The following is a 23,421-nucleotide window of genomic DNA, read 5'->3' on the forward strand; positions in this document are numbered from 1 at the left end:
GAGTGGCAGAAAAAGTGATGAACCAGAGAAAGATTTGACAGAATAGAATACCCTCAACTGAGAGAGAACAGAGAGGAAAGGGAAGCTACTTTAAGGAGCAACACAGAGAATTAGATGGGGGAAGAGGCAGTTTTACCAGGAGAGTTACAGAGAGAGGTTGAACAAGCTAGACACAGGTGTAGCCACAAGATTAGGAAGGATTGCTGGAGTTAGTTTACAGCTAAGCAGAGCAATTCAGAGGATGAGAAAAAAGCTGGATTGAATAATTTAGCTCTGAGAGGAGTTTGAGCCAGAACAGCTGGATTGAACCAGCCAGCTATGAGCTCAGAAAGAACAAGAAAGGGTGAGCTTATTAAGCAGTAAGCTTCTGAGACAACAATTAAAACAGGTGAATAAAAGTTCTGTTTACTGAAAGAGGGAGTTCTCCACCATTACCATCTGCCCATAGCTTGTTAAGTCTCACCAGGACTGCCTGGATCTTCTTCCTCCATGGCCTGGCAAGGCCTCATCACCAAGGCGAGTGATCAAAGAGTAGTCAACCGAGTTCATGACAGCTCCTCACTAGGGAAGGGGATGGTGGGAAGAGGGAAGAAGGGTGGGATTGGGGGGAGTTGAGGGAGGGACCTTCACTTGGAATAGATAATAAATAACTGAAAAAAATTTAAAAAGTCCTAAAAAAAAATTTCCATTCACAAGGGAATAATAAGCATTGTCACAGTGCTAAAAAGTAAGAGGCCAAGAAAACCATTGCTCCCTTGATTGCTTTCTCTGTTGTATTGAAATCTGAATTTTAAGGTCATTAATTTCTCTTATTTTCTTGAGAAAATAAATGCCGTCTTAGTGTGGTGGTTGTTTTAGTTTTGGTAGTATTCATAGTTCCAGGCCTTTGATTTTTGCAGTTGAATGTCAGCATATAGATTGTCTATGAATCACATGCATAAAACCTTTTTGGTTCTGCCTGATGCATTAAAATTTTCTGCAATAAATTTATATGCAGTTTTATCCTTTGAAATTTTACTATGAATAGGTTCTGTTTTTGCAGTTTAACCACTGAATAGGCTGATTCTTGTAGTTTTCTGAATTTCTGTAATTCCCTCTTTGCTAATGTAAGGGGGAAGTCTTTAGAAATGCCTCTGCTCTTTTTTGAATGATCACTTGTTGATTTATTTAGACCATGCTTTCAACTGACAAAGATTGCATATTTGTTTGAATAGGTGTGGTGAAAATGACATTAGTGTAAAGTGTAAGTTTTGAAGACCTGTGACAATTTTCATTGAAAAGGATGAAAACATTTTTTAGTATTTATTTTATAAACATCACAATTGTGATTTGTTTAACAAATCTGTGTTAAGAATTCCTTTGTAATTTCTTCCAACAGCTTTTTGCACATCTGTTTTCTTTAAAAGATTTGATCTATCAGCTCTTCATCTTTTACCATTTGTGTAAGGGGGCTGTTGTGCCTAAAAAGTAAAATATAGCCAGCCTAAGTTCCTGGAAGTTGTGAGTGAAAGAATATGCATAATTTAGAGGTGTGCTTCCTGAATAAACTGTATTTCCATAGCAGTCTTATCATTTTCCTTGTTATCCTTAATTTATTTTCTTTTAATTCTTTATCATTCACATTGTTTTGTGTGATTATAATTAATACCAAGATATAATTTTATAACATTTTATATGCATGATACACTTTTTGTTTTAAAAGATATATGGTACTGCATAGAAACAGGCTTCTGAATCAATGGATTCAAATTAAAGACCCAGAAATAAACCCACACACTTATGAACACTTGATTTTTGACAAAGAAGCCAAAACCATACAATGGAAAAAAAATAGCATCTTTAACAAAAAGTGCTGGTCTAACTGGATGTCTACATGTAGAAAAATGCAAATAGATCCATATTTATCACCCTTCACTAAACCAAAGTCTAAGTGGATCAAAGACCTCAACATAAATCCATTAGATTTAGACACACTAAATCTATTATCAGAGAAAATGAGGAAGAGCCTTGATCTTACTGGCATAGCAGACAACTTCCTGAACAGAACACCAACAGCTCAGGCTCTAAGACCAACAATTAATAAATGGGACCTCATGAAATTGAGAAACTTCTGTAAAGCAAAGGACACTGTCACTAGAACAAAATGGCAGCCTACAGACTGGGAAAAGATCTTCACCAACCCTATATCTGACAGAGGTCTAATATCCAGAATATATAAAGAACTCAAGAAGTTAGACACTAACAAACCAAATAATCCAATTAAAAAATTAGGCATAGAACTAAATAGAGAATTCTTTTTAAGAAGTATCCTTTATTACACACACACACACACACACACACACACACACACACACACGCACACACGCACGCATGCATGCCTGTATAAACATGCAGCATGACATATGCATGGGTGCCATGGAGGCCAAAAAAGGGGAACACTAAGCCATCAAAAGTGGATGTTGGGAGCTGAACCCAGATCCTCTGAAGAGCAGTAGGAGCACTCCTTGTGGCTGAGTCCTTTCTTCGGCCAGTAGTGCTACTTTGTAACAAATTGGTAATAATGGTTTCCAAGACTGTACTATTCAATCTTCTCTCTCTCTCTCTCTCTCTCTCTCTCTCTCTCTAGTTCTTCAGGGCCAACACTGAGGCCCAACAATCTATTTATTAGTCCCTGTAAATACAGACTCACAATCTGGATAAGCAAAGATGGGTTGGTAGAAAAGAACTTGAGTTGACAAAGAGATATGTGTCAAGGGATAGAAATACTAAAGGGGCATAAATAGTTCCTTCTTGAGCTGCATTTGGCACAAAGCATATTCTTTTAAGTCTCTAGTTCAGAGTGCTGCCTGTGTTAACTCTACTTGTGTTTTATTTGCCAATGGTCACCTGTCTGACCTCTTAATGCCAGCTGACCAAAAGGACTATAAATAATATTTGCAAATTTTCATATAGGATCGTTATTGGGAATGTTTGCTTTATTTAGTAACCTATGCTCTGTATTTACTTTGGTAGTAGAAACTTGAATTCTTGACCTACAGGCTTTATACACAAGAACAGTTTTTCTCTTCTTATTAAAAATGTTCTTTTAGATTATCGGTTTTAGAAAATGGCTGGACATTCAGCAGCAGCACCCTATTGACTGATGGCAGTGGGCGTGCTGACTCTGCACTCTGCCCTGAACTGAAAGTGGCCTCTTCCCTGAGGGCAGTGGGGACCAGCAGGTCTGTTCATCCAAGTTGTGTCCCAAGTTGTGGCTGATGACATTTGGAAAAATGTTCTCCTTTAGTGGTTAATATAGTTGATAATTTATCTTTATAATGAAACATTTCCTACAGCTTTTCACTTTATATTGGTCAAATTTTTACTTTTTCTGTCACAGTGCTCTCCAAACCATTCTTGCAGTAAAGGGCAAAGATGTTTGTCATTCCAGAGGATTATGACACTGAATTTAAACCAGAAGAAATTGTAAAATATATAGCTTGATGTGTCCCAGCCTTCATGATATTTTTTTTATTAAATTTTTATTTTTTATATTAGTTTCAGTTTATTCACTTTGTATCTCAGCTGTAGCCCCCTCCCTTATTCTCTCCCAATCCCACCCTCCCTCCCTCATCTCCTCTCTGCCTTTCTCTAAGTCCACTGATGGGGGAGGTCCTCCTCCCCTTCCATCTGACCCTAGCTTATCATGTCTCTTCAGGACTGGTTGCATTGTCCTCTGTGGTTTAGCAAGGCTGCTCCTCCCTGGGTGGGGGTGGGGGTGGGGGGGTGGTCAAAGAGCCAGCTATTGAGTTCATGTCAGAGACAGTCCCTGTTCCCCTAACTAGGGAACCCACTTGGATACTGGGCTGCCATGGGCTACATCCAGGCAGGGGTTCTAGGTTATAGCCATGCATGATCCTTGGTTGGAGAAACAGTCTCAGAAAAGTCTCCTGTGCCCAGATATATTTGGTCCTTGTGGAGCTCCTGTCCTTTCTAGGTCATACTAACTCCCCCTTTTTTCATATGACTCCCTGCACTCTGCCCAAAGTTTGATTATGAGTCTTAGCATCTGGGTTGATATACGGCTAGGTAGAGTCTTTCAGGGGCCCTCTATGGTAGGCTCCTGTCCTGTTTTCTCCTATTTCCATTGTCCAAAACATTTGTCTTTGTAAGTGAAGATTGATCATCTTACCCTGGGTCCTCTTGTTTATCTTCTTTAGGTGTACAGATTTTAGTATGTTTATCCTATCTTATAGGTCTAGTATCCACTTACAAGTGAGTGTATACCATGTGTGTCTTTCTGCTTCTGGGATACCACACTCAGGATGATCTTTTCTAGATCATCTAGAAATTTGCCTGCAAATTTCATGATTTCCGTGTTTTTAATTGCTGAGTAGTATTCCATTGTATAAAAGTACCACAATTTCTGTATCTATTTCTTTGTTGAGGGACATCTGGGTTGTTTCCAGGTTCTGGCTATTACAAATAAAGCTGCTACGAACATGGTTGAGCAAATGTCCTTGAGTACTTGAGCATCTTTTAGATATATGCCTAGCAGTGGTATAGCTGGATCTTGGGGAAGCACTATTCCTAATTGTCTGAGAAGGCACCAAAAATATGGAACGCTTTGCAAATTTGTGTGCCATCCTTGTGCAGGGACCATGCTAATCTTCTCTGTATTGTTCCAATTTTAGTATATGTGCTGCCAAAGCGAGCACGCCTTCATGTTATTTAATTTTTTTTGTGTGTGTACATGTTCATAAGTGTGGGTTTGTTTGTTTCTTGATACAGTGTCTCACTATGTCAACTACGTAAAAAACCAGGTTGGCCTCCAACTCAGAGATCTGCTGGTCTCTCTTCCCCAGTGCTGGAAATAAAGGCATGTGCCACCATGCCTGGCTATGTGTGGATTTTTTTTTTAAGATTTTAAAATTATGTTTGTGTGTGTGTCTGTGTGGAGGTGTGCGCATTTGAGTGCAGGTGCTCAAGGTTTGGCTTTGAATTCATGGTTCTTCCTGGTGCTGGGATTATAGGTTTGGGACACCAACCATATCTACTCTTGTCTGATACATTTCAAAATGTCTCACCACTTTAAAATCACTAAATGATGTGGTCTGCTTCCTTTTCTCCATTTGGAGAAGACAGCATAACTAAGTTATTTGTAAGTGCATGAGGAATAAATATATGAAATTTTAACTTGTGAGTGTTCTTTGTAATTGAGGGAACTCACACCGAGCTGTGTGCTGGGTGCTTTCCACAAGTTGCATTGTGGTTTGTACATTGTTGTGTTGGTGGTGGCATCCTTCCTTCACCATAAGGAGAACACTGAGACTCTCAAACTAGGTACTGTATATAGGTTATATAACCGGAAAACAAAACTGCCCTGCTGCTGAGCTGTGGCATCAGTCTGTATTCTCTGTCATGTCAGGGGATGCTTTGCTTCCTGTTAACCGGCCAGTGATTACAAATCTGTGTGCAGTGTGGCAGTTCTGTTCAGTGATGGTAGTGGCTGTGTTCTGAGGTAGTGTGCTTGCCGGACATGCTTTGGCGGTGACCCTGCTGTGGAATCCAGTGGCTGAAGAGACATTCCATGCTCTTGCTGTTGGAATTCCTTCTTGGGGCTTTAACTACGTATCCATGTTAGGTGGAATTTTATTAGAATTGTAAAGGTTATATGCTTGACTGTGCTCTCTTTCTCTGATTTACTCTGTGTCTACTGGCCTGAGGCTCGTGAGCCTTGTGTGTGCTGGAGGAAGTGTTAGCGTGGTGGTGTTTTTGCTAAAATACTCACAGTAGTTGTAGCCAAGGTCAGATCCTTAACCATTGCACACTGGAAGTGCCCCCATGCTGGGGGAGTTTGGTGGTGTGTGATTTTGAGTTTTGTGCTTTGGCACTCCCTGTCGCTTCAGGGTGATGTTGAAGCTCCATGGATGGCATTGCATGCTCCTTCCCTGGCAGTGTGTCTGTCCAGGCCCTCCTGTTATCCGTCCTTCCTGGAAACTTAACTCTTGTTTGTCACCTCTTATGAGTTACTTACTGGGTATCTAAGGCATAACTTGGGTGAAATGTGACTGTGTTATTGGTGTTTTTCATTGGATTTTTGGAATGGAAGATTTTAAGGGATTGTGTGTGTATGGAGAGAGAGGGAGAGGCAGGGGCTGCTTGTTGATGACAGCTGTCCCTGGGGAGAGCCAAATCAAAGTAAGAAAGTAAAGATTTAAAGTACAACCCAGAAATGGCAGTGTATAATGTTTAAGAACTTATATGTGCTTGTGAAAATTTTTTTTTCCAACAGTCATTTGTAGCCTAGATTGGCCCAGAGTATGCTTTGTAGCCCAGCTTGGCCTTGTACTGACTGGTGTTGAAGGCATACATTTCCATTCCCAGCTCTACTGTGAATATCTTAATAAGCATCTTCTTGATGAGTTAATTCTGTGTAAAAAGCCCAACAAAGTTCTTACTATTGTGGGAAAGTAAGTGTTTCCCTGTTTTTGTCTCTGCCCATGTGTGTGTGGGCAGGGAGTGCTTTCTGTCATTTGTTCTCCAGTCCCTTCAGTTTTCTTGTGCATTGGGATGGCACCTGCCAAACGGAGACCATCACCTTTTGTGACTGCTCAGTTCTGTAACTCACTGTCAGGCTGGTGGAGTGGCTGTGATCTGAGAGCGTGCCTGATGTGGCACCACAGACAGGGTTGCTTCAGGACCCCATGTGGTTGCTGAAGAGAATTTAGTTTGGGAGCAAAAATTCTCTTAATATTCTCCAGTTTCCTGATTGACCTGCAGATATGGAGTTGATGTGTAGAGTAAGATTGAAGTACTCCGCCTGACACCATTTGTGTAATCTGAATTAGTATTCACTACATCCTGTCTCTTTTTGTGTATTTCCAGGGCCCCAGATCTGTCTTAGGAAACATTTGATTTCTGATTGTAATTGTCTTGGAAATACTGGCATTTTTGCAGTACCATTTTACTTGTATTTACTTAAATGCTTTGTTGTCTCCTGCCAGAATATCTGAGCTCATCTGTTTAAAAGTACTGCACTGGGTCCCCATAACAGCCACAACAGTCACCAGCCAGCTTCACATCACTGGGGCTCCAAATCGAGCAGCTGGCTTAGCACATTGTTTTTAAATGCCTGAGAAGTTTAGAAAACTGGAGCGTGGCTGGATGAGAGGAAAGAAGTTCTGTCACAGCAGTCAGTAGGCCTGGTTGAGTTCCTTTACAGAAGTGGTTCCCAACCTTCCTAAGCTATGACCTTTTAATACAGTTCCTAGTATTGTGATAACCTCCATCTGTAAAATTATTTCCTTGCTGCTTTAAGCTTTTTGCATGACTATAGCCCCCCTGTTGAGATGTACTTTAGTTTTTAGCATAGCTGTAGCTGCTCTGTTAACACCTGCTTTAGCATAGCTGAAGCCATTTTGTCTTTAGTTTCCATTTTGAGCATAAGGTGAAACTGAATTCAAATTTTCGGGCTCTGTCTGCCTGACACAAGAATAGCCTTTACTTACAATTCATTATTTGCTTAGAATAAAACAGTAGCTTCACAAATGCATGTTCTGCTTGAGTTAAAGATAAATGAATGTTCTATTAGTTAAACCGTAACAGCCTGCTATGTTCCTTTCTTTTGGAAAAACTTGAAAGTCCTCAAAAGTTCCCCTACCCTAAATTCTCAACCCTTCAACTTAAAATGCTTTGTCTAGCTACCTAGATACAATGAACTGGGAACAGAATTGATTCTTCCTGCCTGTTATCATCTTTTTCCTTTAAAAATTCATAATTTGGCTCCCAAGTTCACTGTGTCCCTGGTCGTGGTCAGCCTTGGGGTGTTGCTTTCACTAAACCATCCATATCTGACTGCGATTGGTGTTGCTACTGGAAGTAGCAACAGTTGCTACTTCATAATTAGTTTTACTGCGGTTATGAATTGTAATATAAATATCTCATATGTAACGTAATATCTGATAAGACCCCAGCCAATAGGTTGGGAACTGCTGCTTTCCCGAAACTTAAAGTAACATTTAACACATAGGAGTTGTGGCCTCCAGCAGCAGAGCCCTGACTTTCAGTGCGTGAATGACTGCCGAGTACCTTCCGGGTGGACAGGCCAGATAGGATGCATGATGAGTGAAGCACCTGCCTGCTTTCCTGGGTCATAAATGTGGGCGCTGAGGATGGCCTGGCCGTTAAGTGATTGTTGAGATGGGATTGAGATAGCTGTGTAAGGAGAGCCAGGCTTCATGGGCCTGTGCTAGCTGCCTGGCTAGCCACAAAGAGCAGCTTTCCAAGGAAGTGGGATCATTCTGAGAAAGAAATTAAACTGCTTCAAAGGATACGTTCCTGGAGCTGGAGAGATGACTCAGCCTTTAAGAGCAACACTTCCTATTATTATTATTTTTTTTTTTAGAGGACCTGAGATTGATTCCCAGCACTCATATCAGGTAGTTCAAAACCACCTCTAACACCAGCTGCAGGAGGATCCAACATCTAGCCTCTGTGAGTGGGTGTGTGTGTGTGTGTGTGTGCGCGCGCGCGCGCGCGCACGCGCGCGCATTCGGGTGAGTGTACATTCACAATTTAAAATAATAAAAATAAAATTTAAAAATATGTTCTTTTACATTTGTAAACAAATACCTCTGAAACATTTTAACAAATATTTAAACTTGGATCACTTAGGTCTCTTCTCCTGGTCAGAGAGATGGCTCAGTGGTTAAGATCAGTAACTTACAGCTCTTCAGATGACCTGCGTTGATTGGCCTCTATGTTCCAAACATGGTGGGAATTCTGTGCCTGCCATGTCTCTGAAGTAACCATTTATAATTTAATTAAAAAAAAAAAAAAAAGAACCTGCCAGGTGTGGTGGTACATACCTGTAATCCCAGGCAGAGGCAGGCAGATTTCAATGAGTTCTAGGCCACCTGGTCTACAAAGTCCAGGACAGCCAAGGCTACACGGAGAAACCCCATCTCGAAAAACCAAGGTCTCACCATGCCACTTGGTTTGTCCTAGAATTGGAGACAAGCTGGCCTTGAACTCAACAGTGATCTGCCTGCCAGTTTCCCAAGTGCAGGGATTAAAGGCTTGTGTTACCACACCTACTCACTTCCCATAACAAAAAAGATGGGTATGGTTGTACACGCCTTTAATACCATCACTAAGGCTGATTTCTGTGAGGGCTGTATAGAGAGATCCTGTTTCCAAACAAATGAGTAAACAAAAGATTTATTTTATGTATGTAAGTGTTTTGCCTACACATATTTGTTGTAGTAAATAAAAGAGTGTTGGGCTATATAATGTTTATTATTATTAGCCCTAAAATTATGATGGTGGTATTATTTAACCTGCTATCACAAATAATAAGACACAGACACCTGTTAGATTTATAATTGCCTTATTTACCTTGGACTAGGCAGATATTTTACTTATACTGTTTCAATATCCTCACCATCCACCTCCCAGCCCCTATCCAATGACATTCATCTTAATCCTATCTGGACCATCTTCCATAATCCCATGGTACTTGCTTGTAGTCTTCATCTGAGCCTTTTCATGCCATTATTGGAGTACTTCCTCTGGTCTCACAAAATTTCTTCTCCAGGCTAACCTATCATGATGTCCTCCTTTCTCCTCTCTTCCTGTCCCCTTGTCTTCCATGATTCCCTGTCCTCCAAAGACCGGGAACCTTAGCCACACCTACCCCTGAAAGATCCCCGGAGGGTATCTTCCGTCAGAGAGACCCCCTCCCAAAGAACAACGAGTCCATTCGGATGCAAACAGCAAGAGGCTTTTTTTTTGATACACGAGTACTCGGGGCAGCAAGGTCACTCGGGAGGATCTTGCGCGCCTCCTTGGGGAAAAACTGGGGTTTTTATAGGGTTTTAGAGCAGAAGCACTGGTACAGAAGCGAGAGGCATGGTTACAGGGGGCTGATTGGTACGTTTACACGAGACCACAATTTGCGTCAAAGTTTGGCAGGGGCACCAAGATTCCAGGAACTGGGTGGTCAAGGGGGGTAGGATGACCCCTTGACGTGGCCCGCCACCTGTTATTTTGTTTTTCCCTATCTTAGCTGAAGCAATCTCACAGATATCTATGAGAGTGATTAACACAAAACTGTTTTTAGTATGACTGGGGCAGCCTGACCACAGATATCCCAAGTGGGTGACACAGCTAGGATTTCTCAGTAATTTTCCAGTTTCTCATCTGGCCTTCAGAGTTTTACAAAACAGTGGTGTCCCACAAAATGGCGTTAGCTATGTTTAACTTAGTGTGAGGCTGGGGTCTTTCACCCCATTCTGCCCTGCCCAGGTATAGGCTGTTTAATCAACCAATCAGGTATGTCTTTAGGAAGGTTTACAAAACAAGGATAGGTATAACCAGATCTTGAGTGCCAGTAACATGCATCAGACCAACCTCCAACACATGTTTGTGTTCCTCCTGCCTGTGGAGATCAGAACAGAGTATTGAATTCCTTGGACTGGAGTTAGAGATGGCTGTGAGCTGATATGTGGGTGCTGGGAACCAAACCCAGGTCTTCTGCAGCCAGTGCTCTTAACCTTGGACCCATCTCTCTTTCTCTGTCCCCAACCCCTGGCTTTTTAAAGCTATATTTACATAGCTCTGGCTGTCCTGGAACTGACTTTGTAGACCAAGTTGGCCTTGAACTCATTGAGATCTGCCTGCCTCTGTGTGTACCATTACTGCCCAGCCTTTTCCTTTGCCCATTTCAAAAAAACATTTTTTAAAAAATGTTTTGGGACTGTTTTGAGTTGTAGGTTAAAACAAAACAAAACAATCACTGTCTGTGTATGTGTTCGTGTGCGTGCATGCTTGTGTGTGTTTGTGTTTTTGACATGAGGTCTCACTGTGTAGCGTGGTTGGCCTGGAGCTTGGTGTGTAGGGCAGGCTGGCCTCAAATTTATAGAGCTCTTTTGCCTCTGCCTCCCAGAGTCCTGCTGTGTATCAGCATGCCTTTGTGTTTTTCTCGGTGTCTATGAGTCACTGGCATTTGTTTGTGGATTGCTTTCTTTTCTTCACTCCTCTTGTTTTAAATTTTTTTGTTGCTGTTGTTTGAGACAGGGTCTACACTGTAGCCCAGGCTGTTCTGAAATAACTATTAGTTCATGTAGTGTAGGTTAGCCTTCAACTCATGGCAATCCTCCTGCTTCAGTTTCCCGAATGCTTGTAGTTACAGGTACACGAGACTGTTCGTGCCTTTGGTTGAGCTTTTGACAGTACTGAGATAGCATACTTTACATGTCTCCTAAGCATAGCAATCTGTAAATGACTGTAGGGCATGGTTAATGCTGCTTTGGAACCTGGCATGGGCTGTCTGTGTACTCTGTTTTGCATTACCCACCCCAGGTCCTGAAAGGGCACCCCAAATTCTTCTCCCTACTATCTTGAGAGTTAGAATCAATTTCCTAACTACACTGAATATTGAATTGAGACAAAGTCTACATTGAAGCCCAGGCAGTATAGCTTTATTTCATTTTGCTAATTTTATTGTTTACCTTGTTTACCATATTCTTGTTCTAATTTAGTTTTCCAATTGATACATTCCATTATGTTAGTGTGTACATAGTTAGTATTGTGTTGTAAATTACTTTTCTTCTTTTGTCTCTACAGTACTGAGTTGAAGCTGTTGGAAGAGGCAACCATTTCAGTTTGCAAGTCTTTGGGTAAGGTGGGAAAGGAAAGGAAATGAGGCAGTTTTTCAAAATTTCTGGTAAAAATCTTGGTAGTACACAATGAGTTGAATTAACGAAGTGACATTCTTATTGTCATGAAGATGATAATATGATATTTGTGTAATGGACTCATTGGTGCTTTGTACAAGTTTCTCAGTGCGCCTGGTCTGTATTTGTAGCGGTATTGGGGGACCCTGCTGCGGTTTCAGTCATGTGCCCCAACCCTGGCTTCCCTTGTACATTCTCCTATAATATGTATTTGCAGACCCGCATTTATTTTTAAAATACATTCCGAAGAACTCCATCTTTGACACTCTTCAGCATGTGTCAAGAAGACCGTCTGTGTCACACAGATACATAATTCCCAGAGCTGTGTGAAAATGAGTTCTGATAGCGTAGGACAGTGTGTACGATTCTGGTCCAGCAGCATATCCATGACTCTAAAGTTGACCTTTACATTGGAAATCATTGGTCAAGAAAATACCCTCTTCTGGTCTTCTTAGGAACGCACATGATGCATAGATAAATGTGCGGCCAAATAGCCACACTTCTTAAAAATGTAAAAACTATGAAAAATGGCGGTAGTATTGGTGCTTACCTCACTTGAGGTTGCCCTTCTGCAGTTTGCTCTGTAAAGAAAAACTTTATGTTGGTAATCAAGACTGTGTCTAGTCATTGTTCTTTTGCTGTACGGAAGTGCATGACCAGAGTAAGTTGAGGAGGAAAGGGTTTATTTGGCTATACTTCTACATTGTCTTGTCCATAATTGAAGGGACTCAGGGCAGGAACTCAAGCAGGGCGGGAACCTTGGAGGAATGCTTTTACTGGCTTGCTCCCCATGACTTGCTCAGCCTGCTTTTTTAAAGAACCCAGGAGCACCAGCCCAGGGATGGCACCACCCACCATGGGCTGGGCTCTCCCCCAATGATCACTAATTAAGAAAATGCCCGACAGGCTGCCTATGACCCCAAGTTATGGAGGCATCTTCTCAATTGAGGCCCCTCCTCTCGGATGACTCTACCTTGTGTTAGGTTGACAGAAAACTTTCCAGCACAGACCAAGAGTAGCATTTTCTCTCATTGCTTATTTTCTGAATTAAATGTAAAATTGGCTGTAAGAGTGATTGGTCGGCAGTTTCAGTTTGACATTTTGTAAATAGTATGATATGCTCAGTGTAAACTACTTAAATGCCTTTCTTGTCTTTTGCAGTTGAAAACAACCCTCGAACAGGAAATCTTGGCGCGCTAACTAAGGTCTTTCTTTCTAGAACCAGAGAGCTGAGGCTTTCGGTGGAGTGTCAGAAGTAAGCTGCTGTCTAACAGTCACCATGGCAGATTTAGTGCTATGAGGAGTAGTGGGAAATGGCTAGGATCTTTTGAAAACCCTTGTGAAGGGATTACACTCTTTATTAAGAGAAAAAAAAAGTAAAAGAGACATTTTTATTTTAGGGTCTTAAATTACTGGTGTGAGGTTCAGGAATTTGTTTGATTCCAGTGTTTTGGTTAATTTTTAAAATTATATTCTTCAAAATTATATATTTGAATTCAAAATTTAAAAAGTTTTTAAAAATTAATCACTAATTTTTGTTATAGTTAGCACATGGGTTTGATGGTGACATTTTTCATACATGGTATCATTTATTTGCTCATATTCATCTTGTTATTAGCCTCCTTTGTCATGATGTGATTGTTACCATAAAAGGTAATTTCCTCCCACTATCACTTCTCATTATTATTAATATAGTTCTACATTTACTGCATCTATGCCCTAAATAGTGGGTCAGGGAAGTCTGATTGTTTATCACTGCAGCATAACTTTGTTTGTTTGTAGTTCAGGCTGGACCTTGGTTTCATGGCATTCTGATGCTTTAAGCCTCCAAGTGCTGGGATAACAGGTGGGAGCCACTGTGCCTGGCTCTTATAAAATTGTTTTAGTTGGATAGTATTTTTAAGATTATTCATTGCCCTGCTTATAAACAAATATGTCAAATCCAGTTAAAAAATTCTGGTCATTAATGCCAGTAACAGGCACCCTGTTACTGATGTCTCCTTTTGGTTACATTGAAACCATTTTAATTCAGTAGATTTAACTGTGTAGAGTGCGATCTGAGGGAAAATGCCGTAGCTGTCACTGGCTCAATATAACTGTAAACTTTTGGAAGACACAGACATTGTCTTGATATTGTGAGCAGGCTGTGACGACATAATGGACTCGAAACAAACCGGACTGGTGTGTGATTAAGTGCTGGATTTTAGGTGATTGTGGTCTTTCCTTTCCAGCCACATCTTCATTTGGCAGACACACAATGCTTTGTTTATTATTTGCTGCTTGCTGAAAGTTTTCATCTGTGAGATGTCTGAGGAGGACCTGCAGCTTCATTTCACGTATGAAGAAAAGTCTCCTGGCAGTTACAGTAAGTGACAGGGGAACTGCAGACCTTCAGAAGAAAGCAGAAGTAGGATGGCTTAGTGCGCAAAGGCACTGTCCTTCCAGCCCTGCAAGCTGGCTGCCTGAGTCAGTTTTCAAACCCATGTAAAGGTGGAAGGACAGAGCCTTTCACACTAAATTGTCTTCGAACTCCACATGTGCACCGTTTCACACCCCCCCCACACACCAGCATTTAAAGAGCATTAACTTTGAAAATACTAGTTTTCCTGTAATAACTCTTAATTTTCTTTCTTAAAAAAAGCCAATGGGAAAAGATCTTCCCTCTTGACATCTGTATTAGTTACTTTTCTTGGTGCTAATAACAAAATCCCTGACAGAACAGGGAAGAAAGGAAGGAAAGAAGAAAGGAAGGAAAGAAGAAAGGAAGGAAGGAAGGGAAGGGGTAGAGGGGGGAGGGGGGCTTCTTTTGCCTGGAGTTTGAGGACACAGTGTGTCGTGGTGGGGACGCTGTGGCAGCAGGACGGGAGGCAGCTGGTCACATGGCATCGCTGTCAGGGAGCCGAGAGAGGCGAGTGCTGGTGCTGGTGCTCAGCTGCTCTTTGCCTCTGTATTTCATCTGGTGCCTCAGCCTGTGGGACGGTGCCACCCACTTAATAAAGCTAATCTAGAAACTGCTACAGGCATGCCCAGAGGTCTTTCTCTTGGGTGATTCTAGGTCCCATCATGTTGACAATCAGTGTTAATCATAACAAAGTCTACTCCTTGTCAACTTGACAGATGGATCTCTGGTGTGAGCCCCCTTGTGTATCCAGGTCCTCTGCAAGGGTAGCATTGCTCTTAACCACTGAGACATCTCTCCAGCCGTGTGTGTGTGTGTGTGTGTGTGTAAATGAGAGCAGGTGTATGGTGCACGCTATGCTTTGACATGCAGGTAGAGGTCAGAGGAAACTTTCAGGGATCAACTTTTCCTTCTATTGTGGGTTCCTGGCATCTGACTCAGGTTATCAGGTTTTTATGGCAAGCGCCTTTACCTGTAAAACAATCTTGCTTGCCTTCAGACATAATAAACATTCCCATCTCTGCAGCAAGGAATGGCAGCATAGCAACGAAAGATTGGACCAAAGTTAGACCAAAACCAAGCAAGGCAAACACCAAATTCAGTGGCTGTATGCCTAACATCTAAAGCTTAAGAGATTCACCTGCCTCTGCTCCCGAGTGCTGAGATTAAAGGCATGCTGGTGCTTAAAAAGTTCTCTTTAAAAATTACATTTATCTATTTATGTTTGCATGTGGGTTGTTGAGAATGCCATGGCATGCATGTGGAGGTCAGAGGACAGCTTGCTGGATCCTTCTGCACTGTGTGGGTTCCAGTGACTAGAACTCTAGTCATCATGTTTGGCACCAGGTGCCCTTACCTGCAGAGCCATCTCACCAGCCCCCTATAACTTTGAATTTACCCCTAATTAAGTTCATAGGACATGGACAAACAGAGCCAGGTTCTTTGCCAGAATGTGACTTGAATGACCTTTTAGCTTACTTCCTGATCCAGCCGACTGTTCTGTCTGAATGTGATGAGCCTGATCTGTGGTCTGCTGGCAGAAGAAGAACCCCCTGGACTCTGCCTAACTAATCAAGGGCTCTTTGAGCCCAGGGTTCTCCTGCTGAAGACCAGTAGTCCAAGAGCCCAGACCATGTGGTTGAGCTTATCACAGCAGCAGCCGCATCACGGTACCTACCGTTTCTCTACATTAGCTCCTTATCTTGTCAGGTACCTGACAAAGCAGTGTAAGGAAGGAAGCTTAAGAGTACTGTCCAGTCCAGGAAGGCATGGTGGTAGGGGCAGATTCAGCTGGGGCTAGCTGTGGGCAGTGCTGCCTGCATTAGGATAGACTTGCTTTCCCTCCCTTCTTCCCATCAGCTAACATAGTCTAGAATCTTAAAAACATGCTATATTTTTATTCTTTTCTTTCTAAGTACTGAGAAATGAGCAGGCTTTTACTCAGGATTGTTTTTATACTAATCTTCATGTTTTGACATCAGTAGTACTCAAAACAGTTCTACAAGGTAAGAAAAACGCCCCCTCCCCCATGGGGGCTGGAGAAACGGCTCACTGGTCAAGAGTAGGTACTGCCGCTCATGGCCAGCAGTGGCTTTTCTGCGGGTGCTAAGGTGGAGGAAGAGGCAGTTTGAGCTAAGACTAGATCAGATCCTTGAAAAGCATGAAATAGTTCAACATAAAAATATTGGAAAATGATTATTTTATTTCACTTATTATTTTATGAGGTTTGCTCTCAAGCACAGCAGGTTATATGTGTGTTCATCTTTGCTTTCTCTTGAAACTCTAGTTGCAAATTTAAACCTCGGATATGCTGGGGACATTCCTGATAGTTGGGAAACAGATAAATAACTTATTAGGGGAGAACATGCTGACACTTCAGACATTAGAAAGTCAGGAAATAAAGAGTTTAGCAGGTCAGTGAGAGCTGAACACTAAATGCTTTGTCTTTGGAGGGCACCAGAAGAAAGCCTCTTGTTCCAGAACTCTGTGGAGGCTGGGGCCTAGAAGTGACAGGTGCCTCAGAGGCAGGCCCTCAGGGCTTCTGGGAAAGCACTCATAGGCTGAGGCTCTCCTCTGGCCTCAGTCGGCCTCAGTTCTGAGGCCACCGGTCCCAGTGTAATATTGTGAGTTTATTTTCTTTTCAGCCACCTGGCAAGGCCTCCCTGGGAGCCTCCTGAGCATCCCTTAAGGGCGAAGGCTGAAAGCACAGGAGGGAGCTGCCCTAACTTGGCTAGTCAAGTGCAGGCTTTGGAGTGTGACTCCAGCAGGAGGTCACAGGAGGTTAGTGGATCCAAAACCAAATGAGCCAAAATAGGAAAGAAATAGGTTTGGTGTCCTCAAAGAAGCATCTGGGAGCCCTTCAGAGGGAGACTGTCCACCTGCCCTGCATGGACTCTGCCAGTGTACACAAAGCTTGTAGTTAGCCTTTGCCTCAAGAGCAGGTAGATGGAGCCCAAATAGTGGAGAAGAGCAAATAACAGGTAAGAGAAGAGCAAATAACTCATAAGAGAAGAGCAAATAACATGTTAGAGAGCAATGTAAGCAAACGAGAGAATAATGTGAGATAGGAAATCTGTAGAAACAGACTTTAAAATCCTTACCTGTTCTAACACAATCACTCTCCTTCCCATTCTCTGCCTCAGAAGCATTTGAACACTTAGGCATCACCCTTGAAATCATGGTGTTTTGACTTGTTATATCCCATGGAGGTTGTGGTGATTTGAATAGGAGTGGCCCATAGACTCATGTGTTGGAATACTTGGCCGGTAGGGAGTAGCTCAGGACATGTGGCTTTGTGGGAATAAGTGTTGCCTTGTTGGAGGAAGTGTGTCACTGTAGGGGCGGGCTTTGAGGTCTCATAAGTTCAAGCTAGGCCCGGTGTGATACACATTCTCCTGCTGCTGCCTGTGGATCAGGATGTAGAATTTTGGCACCATGTTTGCCTGTATGCTGCTATGTTTCCCACCATGATAATAATGGACTAAACCTCTGAAACTGTAAGTCAGCCCCTATTAAATGTTCTTTTTTCTTTTTATCCTTTTTTCTCTTTACTTCTTTTTTCTATAGTCTTCTCTCATATATTATATCCCAACTGTGGTTTCCCCTCTTCCAGTCTTCCACCACCACCTCCCTTCTCCTTCAGATTCACCCCCTCCCCCATGTCCCCTCAGAAAACATCAGGCCTCCCAGGGACATCAACCAAACACAGAACAACAAGATACAATAAGACCAGGCGCATTCCATCACAGCAAGACTGGACAGCCCAGTAGGAGGAGAAGGGTCCCACAAGCAGGGGAAAGAGTCTAAGAGTTGTTGTGGTCCTGGTGTCTCTCCACAGCAATAACATCCTAATTAGGACAGAAGTAAATCTTTTACTGAAGGAGCTTTGGTTTTGCAGCTAGCTGAGGAGCTATAGCTGCCCTGGCAGCAAAGTTTCACTTCTCACTTTCTTCTGCTTGAACTAGGCCCTGGAGATGGGTGCAGGCAAGCCTGGCATTCCACACCAAGGACTGATTTTTTTAGGAATTTTAATATAAATTTTAATGATGTAATTTGATTACTTATATATAAGCAGAAGTAAAAAAAAAATGAACAACAAGAAAAACAAATAAATCAACCCAACAATGGAAATATGTGACTCAGAGAAGAAAGTTTATATGTCAGGGAGGCCTGCTCACCATAGCAAGGCACCTTTTCAGAAAACCTGAAAACATACAAAACTTAAGTTGATCTTTGCAGAAAAATAGAGAAATGCCTCTGGGCACTCCACTCCTGAGTTCCTGTTTGGTCTTTGTAAAGGTGCTGCCTCAGTGTCTTAGGGTTACTATCGCTGTGATGGAACACCACGACCAAAAAGCCAGTTGGGGAGGAAAGGGTTTATTTGGCTTATACTTCAATATTGCTGTTCATCACCAAAGGAAGTTGGGACAGGAACTCAAACGGTGCAGGCACCTGGAGGCAGGAGCTGATACAGAGGCCGTGGAGGGGTGCTGCTTACTGGACTATTTCCTCTGGCCTGCACAGCCTGCTTTCTTATAGAACCCAGAACCACCAGCCCAGGGATGGTACCACCCCTCATCGGCTAGGCCCTTCTCTGTCAGTCACTAATTGAGAGCATGTCTTAGAGCTAAATCTCTTGGAGGCTTTTCCTCAGCTGAGGTTCCTTTCTATCTTATGACTCTAACTTGTGTCAAGTTAACACACAGAACCAGCCAGTACACTCAGGAGTCCTTTTGCAATCACTGGAACATCATCATTTAAATTTTACTATAGGTGCACCTGGTACATAGTGGAGTTTTTTCTGTTTGGTCACAGAAACTGCAGACAAGCAGAAGCACTGACGTAATTGGAATGTCATAGAAAAACAGCTCATAAATACTGTAATGCATCGGCAAATAGATCTGTGTTAGAGAAGAATGAATTCATTTGTTTTTTTGTGATTAATTTATCAGAGCATTTTAGAATGCTGCTAATTAAACATTTAATATTTTAAAGTAACACCAATGAAAATAGGCAAAAACATAGACTCTACCAAGACTCTCTGAATATAGGTACATAATAAATCTGATTGTGTGTTGTCTGTTAGTTTTGAGTTGGGGTCTTGCTGTATACTTCATTAGAACTTATTTTGTAGTCCAGGCTGGCCTTGAACTAAGCCTTTCATGTGCTAGGCTTGCATCTTTGTACCATAATGCCCTGCTGTGCATTCTGAATGAAATAAATCAGTTTGTTCTGGCTTTCAGGCACTGTAAACTGTTTTTAAAGTATGTCTCTGTACTTGATGAAGGTTTTAACATTTGTCTTTGGCACAGTGTACTTTGGGCAGTACTGAGAAGCTGGCAGTGACCCGAATGCTGAGAGAGCAAGAGCAGTAATTCTCTCTTTCACCATTGCTTTCATTTCGTTTGTTAAAGATTCATTTTTAGTCTATGTGTATGAGTGCTTGTCTGCTGTGTGTGTGCACCATGTGCACACTTGGTGCCTGCAGAGGCCAGCGACAGTGATGGACAGTGTGAGCATCCTTGTAGATGCTGGAAACTGCACCCACGCCTTCTGCAAGAGCAGCCAGAGCTTCTAACTGCTGAGCATCTCTCTGGCCTCCATTCCTTTTAATGAATGGTCCACATGTGTTTTGTTTTGCTTTTCATTACTGCTTTGCTTCTAATGATCAGTGAGGATCTCCACTTTTTTTTTTTTTTTGATACATAATCATTAGCTTAAAATGATTAAAATTATCTAAGCCAAGAAAGTGAAGGAAGAGAGTTCAGGTAGCTCTCTCTAATAACAACCTGGAGTTAAAGTAGAAATTGGAGGATAAATACTCCAACTGAAGGCCGTAAAGGATATATATGAGTGAGTTTGAGCTAAATTTGCTTAGCTGAACTGAGATCATGAAATAACGAAAAAGAAGACAATGAAAGAGCTTCTGGGCCACGAGGCAGTAGAAGGCAGTTGGGTGTGGTGGTGTGTATCTGTAATGCCAGGCTGAGGTCCAAGGAACTCCAGTTCAAGGTTATCCCAGGCTACACGGTGAGATCCTTTCTCAATAGAAAAAAAAGAGGCCGCATCAGAGAGGTGGACTGAATAGTCAAGAGAGGGTGAAGAGGTCTGGGTTTTAACACTGGGCTACTAATGCAGTCAGCAAAAATGAAAATTAGAAAGAAACAAGTTGGGTTAGATAGACGGCTCAGTGGTGAAGAGCATAGCTGCTCTTGCAGAGGACCCAGGTTTGAATCCCAGCACTCACATGGCTGTTTACAACAGTACTCCAGTCTCAGAGGATCAAGCTCCCTCTTCTGGGACCTCTGTGGTGCAGGCACACATGCACAAAGCACTCATGCACATGAAATCAAAAGGAGAGGAACAAGTGAAGTGTTGGAAGCACCGATTTTGAACATCCTGAGTTTGAGATAATGGCTCCTCATCTTGGTGGTCACTTCCAGTAGACAGTTGGCTGGAGTCAGCAGCCATGCCCCTCTGAATGCTCCAGGTCTTGTCTGATCTGGGAACTGATCAGAGCCTGTCCTGGTGAGAGCCTGGGTGGGGGACAGTTTGATAGGAAACAGGATGGTAGACGAGAGGCTAAAAGGCAGCCTGTCGGTTTGGGAATCAGCAGCATGTAAAGTGTGATGGCTGGGAGAGAATAGCGCGAGAGAAGACATCCAGGCAGAGAACTTACAGACAGTGTTCTGGAGGAGTGCTGGGAAGAAAGGTTACAAGTGAGGCTGTATAGGAGCTAGGAAATCATTTCACGAAAGAGTAGATGTCACTAGTGTCCAGAACCCAAACCGGGAGTCTCAAGGATAACATCTGGCTTAAGCAGTTTGGAGGTCTCTTAGTTGTGGGAGTTTGGAATGTCATAGAAAAACAGAAAAAATGTCATAGAAAAGTGCTTGTTGTGTTGGTGTGACAGTTTGCATCCTGTCTTGCCACTTACTGATTCTCTGATCAGGAAAGCTGTCTCGTCGTTGGCTTTTTTTGTGAGGAGTTTGTTACCTTCCTGTCAGAATTCATTCTGTCATCTCTGGCTCTCACAGGGGCCTGGGGGCTCACCAGGATCAAGGGCAAGGCCCTATGAACATGGTGGGGAGGGGTACAGGCCTAAATATCTTTGCTTCAAGCGAAGCAGCTGAAGCAACTTTTAAGAAGTTACTTATGTCTTTGACTTTAACATAAAATTCCACCAAAAGAAGCAGTGTGAAGTAGAAGAAATTTGAAAATAATTAGCCTGTAGGAGCCTTAAGGCATTTCCAAGCTACCAGGAGTGGCAGTAGATACTTGTAATCTCAGGATTTGGGGGAGGCTAAGGCAGGAGGCTTCCCAGTTGAGGCCTACTCAGTGAGACCCAATCTTTTTTAAAAGGAAAGGAGAAATAGATGCAGCAAGATTCTTGAGCAAGTAAAACTGCTTGGCATCACCATGCAGCCTGAGCTTTTCTAACCCTGAAACTCACATAAAGGTGAAAGCCAACTCCAAGGAAGTATCTTCTGACTTTCACATGTGTGCCACAGCGCACACACACATTAACATGCTGACTTTCATGTGTGCTATGGCATATACACACTGATATTCTGACTTTCACACCTGTGCTACAGCACACACACACATACACACACACACCAACGCATTGACTTTCACACATGTGAAAGGAAAAAAATCATTAAAAGTTGTTTTTAAGGTTCTATTAGGTGCTGACTTGCTCATGATTTGGATTTTATTCAGAGGTCAATTTTGAATATATGTAATAATTTTAAGTTATTAGAAATGAAAACTTAACATCTATGTAATTTCATCTATTGTATGCCTTGTCAAAACAAAGTTTTATGTGTCTTACTAGGTTCTGACTCTGAAGATCTTTTGGAAGAATTGCTCTGCAGCCTGATACAGTTAATCACTGATACGCCACTCTTGTAAGTTCTGCCTCAGCCAAGCTTTGTCTTCATTCTATAATGAAAAATGATAATCGATTGTGCTGAGGAGGTGTGTGTGTGTGTGTGTGTGTGTGTGTGTGTGTGTGTGTGTGAGAGAGAGAGAGAGAGAGAGAGAGAGAGAGAGAAAGAGAAGCATGTACAGAGACCAGTAGTCAGTGTTGGGTGACTTCCTTAATCACTTTCCTCTCCCCTTCCACCCTCTCTCTCCCTCCCTTCTCTTTCTCTGTCTCTCTCTCTGTTTCACACGCTCTCTCTGCCTCTCTCTTTTTCTGGGACAGGGTCTTACCATGTAACTCTGGTTAGCCTAGAACTCCCTATATAGCCCAGCCTGGCCTCAAATTCACAGGGATCTACCTGCCCATGCCTCCCAGCTGCTGGGACATTAGAGGCCACTGTGCCCATCTTGCCTTATTTTCTGAGACAGGTCTTTTATGGAACCTGGACTTCTCTGTCTTGCCTGTACTAGCTGGCCAGCAAGCCCCAGGGGATCTGTGCCAGCACTGGGGTTGCAGGTGTGAGCCATCACACTAGGATTTGATGTGGGTGATGAGGATCCTAACCCAGGATCTACTAGGCTGTGTGCTCAAGCCCCATGTGGAAGAGCTTATAAATTCTGGCACAGTGTTTAAGGATTATACATCCATGTAATTCTTTTATCTCTTTTATCTGGTAATGTGTAGACTGTTTGCCTATCTTGCTTACTTTTCTTTTGCTGTGACAAAACACCTTGAGCAAGGAAACTTATAAAAAAAAAACATTTAATTTGTGGTCATGGTTCCAAGATGCATAAGAGTCTGTGGCCACCCTGGCAGGGAGCATGGCAGCAATCAGGCAGGCATAATGCTTGGAGCAGGAGTGAGAGCTCACATAGAGAGAGCTAACTGGAAATGGTGTGGGCTTTTGAAACCTCAGTGCTCACTCCCAGCAAAGCTCACTCCCAGCGACACACCTCCAACAAAGCCACAGCTCCTAATCCTTCCTGAACAGTTCCAGCAACCAAGGACAAAGCATTCAGAGATATATGAGGTTGGGGGCCATTTTCATTCAAACTATACCACCTCCAAACAAGAATTGCGTGTTAAGGGAGAGCTATTAAGTCCTTCCATAGTATTAACAGAAGCCGGGCAGAGAATTACTGTAGCTTGGGTAAGAAGAGATCTTACCAGTCTCTGTAAACAGTCTGAGAGAAGCAAGTTGAATCCAGTCTTTGTGGTAGAGAAAGCGAACTGACCACAGAGAACACTCTTTTCCCTTGGCTTTGTTTTGGTGCTGTTTTAGAGAGGATAGATTTCTTCCCAGTGCCCTTTGAAGCTAGGTGTGTTCCTTGAGATGAAGTTGGGGAGGTCCTCCAATGGGGCTCTGAGTGAAGTTCTTA

At 42.5% G+C, this 23,421-nt stretch overlaps 1 protein-coding gene and 1 non-coding gene across 2 annotated transcripts in view; one reads left to right on the top strand and one right to left on the bottom strand.

Annotated features, from left to right (window-relative positions):
• Dym (dymeclin) overlaps positions 1-23,421 on the top strand; it is a 276,645-nt gene that overhangs the window by 39,044 nt on the left and 214,180 nt on the right. The window contains exons 3-6 of the mRNA XM_055622878.1: positions 11,608-11,660; positions 12,879-12,972; positions 13,949-14,082; positions 21,953-22,025. Coding sequence (XP_055478853.1) covers positions 11,608-11,660; positions 12,879-12,972; positions 13,949-14,082; positions 21,953-22,025 — 354 coding nt within the window. The remainder of the gene's footprint in view (positions 1-11,607; positions 11,661-12,878; positions 12,973-13,948; positions 14,083-21,952; positions 22,026-23,421) is intronic.
• Positions 4,591-4,697, bottom strand: LOC129688218 (U6 spliceosomal RNA). Its single transcript, XR_008721876.1, has one exon. It is a non-coding gene; the product is annotated as a U6 spliceosomal RNA (small nuclear RNA).

Source organism: Psammomys obesus, unplaced genomic scaffold (genome assembly GCF_907164565.1).
Source record: "Psammomys obesus unplaced genomic scaffold, mPsaObe1.curated_primary_1811, whole genome shotgun sequence".
Lineage (NCBI taxonomy): Eukaryota > Metazoa > Chordata > Mammalia > Rodentia > Muridae > Psammomys > Psammomys obesus.